Source organism: Mizuhopecten yessoensis, unplaced genomic scaffold (assembly GCF_002113885.1).
Source record: "Mizuhopecten yessoensis strain PY_sf001 unplaced genomic scaffold, ASM211388v2 scaffold10041, whole genome shotgun sequence".
Lineage (NCBI taxonomy): Eukaryota > Metazoa > Mollusca > Bivalvia > Pectinida > Pectinidae > Mizuhopecten > Mizuhopecten yessoensis.
Genome location: NW_018408349.1, coordinates 57623 through 61476, shown reverse-complemented (window position 1 = coordinate 61476; position 3854 = coordinate 57623). Strand labels below are relative to the sequence as shown.

At 37.1% G+C, this 3854-nt stretch overlaps 1 protein-coding gene across 1 annotated transcript in view; it reads left to right on the top strand.

Moving 5' to 3' along the window:
• The window catches only part of LOC110459326 (lipase maturation factor 2-like), an 86581-nt gene extending 83004 nt beyond the window's left edge, over positions 1-3577 (top strand). The window contains exons 13-15 of the mRNA XM_021511525.1: positions 629-836; positions 2007-2124; positions 2456-3577. Coding sequence (XP_021367200.1) covers positions 629-836; positions 2007-2124; positions 2456-2617 — 488 coding nt within the window. The 3' untranslated portion in view covers positions 2618-3577. The remainder of the gene's footprint in view (positions 1-628; positions 837-2006; positions 2125-2455) is intronic.
• Positions 3578-3854: the final 277 nt, after the last annotated feature.

Here is a 3854-nt window from a genome sequence, read left to right as displayed (position 1 = left end):
GAAATAACACTTTTGGGTATATATTTTATCCATTTTCAGCAGAAAATTTCTCAAACTTAGTCAGAATCATCTTTGGTGAATGAGAGTATTACTTTGTAAAATTGGGATTCCTGCCCCATCCCCAGGGGCTAGGGCAGGGCCCCAAAGGGAACATTTACCAATAATTTTCAAATTCTTATCCTTTGATGACATGACAAGTATTGTATTTCACTTAGTTTACATGCTGATTTCCACATCACATCTAAACAATAAAATAAAGCTACCAGTACCGATGATATAACTCAGGTGACCGCTAAGGCCCTTTGGCCTCTTGTCTTAAAGTGTCTGATTCAAAATTCCAACCTCATCTTCTCCAAACTTTAGAAAAGTTTTAGTACTTGTTTAGAGGTAGACACTTTACCTTGTTGGTCATATCGAACAGCAACAAGTCTATTATGTAGCATTTATAGTTTCCATTTGGTGCCAAGCTATACACACCCACAGAAGATGGCACAGGGTCTTCAATGGTTAAGGCTATGTTGTAGTATAGAGGAGTGAGGTAAAAGGATTAGGTAGCACATTTGTTAGTGTCTCAAGTTTGGCATTGATGTTTGAATATAATACAGATGCTATAACTGCATTCTTCCAGCTCCACACCAGCCTCGCCTCGACTGGCAGATGTGGTTTGCAGCTTTAGGGAGCTACCAGCACAACACATGGTTTGTCAATTTGGTGTACAGACTTCTTCAAGGTCAACCAGAGGTCATACAGTTACTACAACACAACCCCTATCCAGAGGAACCACCGAAGTACATCCGGGCCACGCTCTACCATTACCACTTCTCACAGGCTAATGGGTAGGCTGGCCAGTATATTCAATGTAGCAATGCTCTCAATTTACAGAAATTAATTTTCCTCATTCATGATCCATAATGATGATGTGATCAGTTTCTAATGGAGATTGATGTGGCATTTCCTGCAGTCAAAATAGAATCAATCTGTTTGAAAAAAAAGGAAAAGGAAATTAAAAAAACAAATACCTAGTTTATAAACAATAACAAACACGGATTTTTAAGATTTACAGATGTATTATAAAATAAATCACTAAGTATTTACATTCCAAAACTGTTCTACACATGATATAATTTACATAGCATAGCAAACACATACTTAACTAAACAAAACATAGAACAAAATCAAACAAACAAATTGCATTTAGGGCTGTCTTGGCTGCTGCATATATATGACACAATTACCAGCATGAAGGAAGATAAATTCAAGATTCCCTACCAGGTGCAAGTCCTAATCCTATAAACAGGAAAAGGCGCTCCTGGTTAAGGGTAATGAGGTAAGTATTAAAGTTTTGAGCTGGTAGACAATGAACAAATGAAGAAATTGAAATTGAATGAGCAGGTTGTGGCCAGGCGGGGTCCTGAGTCCTCTTGGAGAACCAGGCGAAAGTCCTGTACAACAAAGACTGCTATCATGCATAGTTTGGTTACATCGCCAGGCGAGTCCTGAACCCTACTGAAGAACCAGGCGGAAAATGGTCCTGTACGATGTAAACTGTGTATGACATGTATATGAAATGAATGAAACCCCAATGACTTTGGGGCTAATGGACCGAATTGATTATGCGCAGCATGAGAAAGCCCCAATAGTTGTCTGAAACAAGAAATGCAGATAAGCCAATCTGGGGTTAATACATTAGTCTGTTTATGTACTGTGAAATCACTAATTTTTGTGGGTTTTTAATTTCATTGTAATCTTCATCCACCAATTCATAGGTCCACTAAGTAATTACAAGTTTGACATATAGCAATTCTCTGTATGAGTGGGTGCTCATAATCCACAGATCATGTACCCACGAAATGGTGTTTTGTCAGGAAACCACAAAATTTAGTCCCCATGAAAATATCTGATTTCATAGTACATTTACATGTATTTGTTATCATAGGTAGTTTTCATGCTGATGGAACTTTTAGTATTATGTTTTGCCAGTGTTCACTAAAACCTTTCCTATACAGGCAGGACTGGTGGGTGAGAGAGAAGAAGAATGAGTACTTCCCTCCAGTGGAGAAAGATAACCCCTCCTTAGTGCAGTATCTCAAACATGCCAAGATCATACAGGAGGAGGACAGCAAGGTAGGCTGGATTTACCTCCCTTTACCAATAGGACTGACAGCAACTTGATTTCAGCATGTATGATATCAAGATTGTTTTCACATTCCACACTTCTTCTTTAAATATTTTCTAGATAATGTGTCTCCTTTGCATACCGGTAAGAAATCAGGATGATCGTTGATTTGATATCCATTTCTAAATATTGAAAGCAGAAGAATAATATCAAAGAAATTTATGAAAAAAGCTTTTTGCAGTACTTATATATATAAAGCTGTAGCTTTGTAAAATATGTAAAAATAAAATTGTTTCATCTCTTCCTTCAATGAAACTAACGTTGTTTTCTTTTTTATAGGCCAAAACCGACCAGGAAAAGAGACCAATGCGACAATCATTCACTCAGAGAATTGTGACTTTTATCAGAAAGTGCATCGGCCAGCGAGAGGGATTCGCATTTGTCACATCTATATTGGGGGCTACGTTCATCATTAAAGTATTCAATAAGTACTTCTGGTAGTTCAGTGTACATAACTTACATGTAATGTCAGGATATCATTGTACTCAATAAGTACTTCTGGTAGTTCAGTGTACATAACTTACATGTAATGTCAGGATATCATTGTACTCAATAAGTACTTCTGGTAGTTCAGTGTACATAACTTACCTGTAACGTCGGGGTATCATTGTACTCAATAAGTACTTCTGGTTGTTCAGTGTGCATAACTTACATGTAACGTCGGGGTATCATTGTACTCAATAATTACTTCTGGTAGTTCAGTGTACATAACTTACATAAACGTCGGGGTATTATTGTACTCAATAAGTACTTCTGGTAGTTCAGTGTACATAACTTACATGTAACGTCGGGGTATCATTGCATGTACTCAATAAGTACTTCTGGTAGTTCAGTGTACATAACTTACATGTAACGTCAGGGTATCATTGTACAGGCACTCAATGTCTGTAACAGGAGGAACACTAGAGTGCTGATTTAAGTTGTCATAATTGTGGTCGTGTATATCGGATAGTACCTGTACACAAATTATCAGCACAAATATTTCGTACTTCTGATGCATGGTGAAATAGAATCTGAATGTAGGTTTTAAGCTTTATATTTAATTTCAAAATTTTTCTCTCAGTTGTTTTAAAATACTGAACTTTATCACATTTTTGATCTCTGTTGAATTCTCTCTCTTGCTCCAAGGTGAAAAAGAGTGATTGGGCAAACATACATGTCTCCTGAATACTTTCATATTGGAGTTGTCTTTCTGATTTATTTTATAAATCATTTATCAGTAATATCAGTGATTTTGTAAATTATGATTCAAATCAATCTTCTTATTTTGGGAAAATAGTGTTATGGTATTTATAAAATGATCTATTTTTGATGGGTTTTAAATTGGACTTTTTAGCCCACCATCATCTGATGGTGGGCTATTCAAATCACCCTGCGTCCGTGGTCTGTCGTCCGTCCGTTGTCCGGTGTCCGTCGTCCATCCTTAAACAATTCTTGTTATCGGTATTATTTCTCAAGAAGTACCAGAGGGATCTTTCTCAAATTTTATATGTAGGTTCCCCTTGGTCCTTAGCTGTGCAGGGCAACTTTTGAGACTGATCGGATAAACAACATGGCCAACAGGCAGCCATCTTGGATTTTGATAGTGTAAGTTTGTTATCGCTATTTCTCAAAAAGTACTTGTGGGATATATCTCAAATTTTAGATGTAGGTTCCCCTTGGTCCTTAGCTGTGCAGG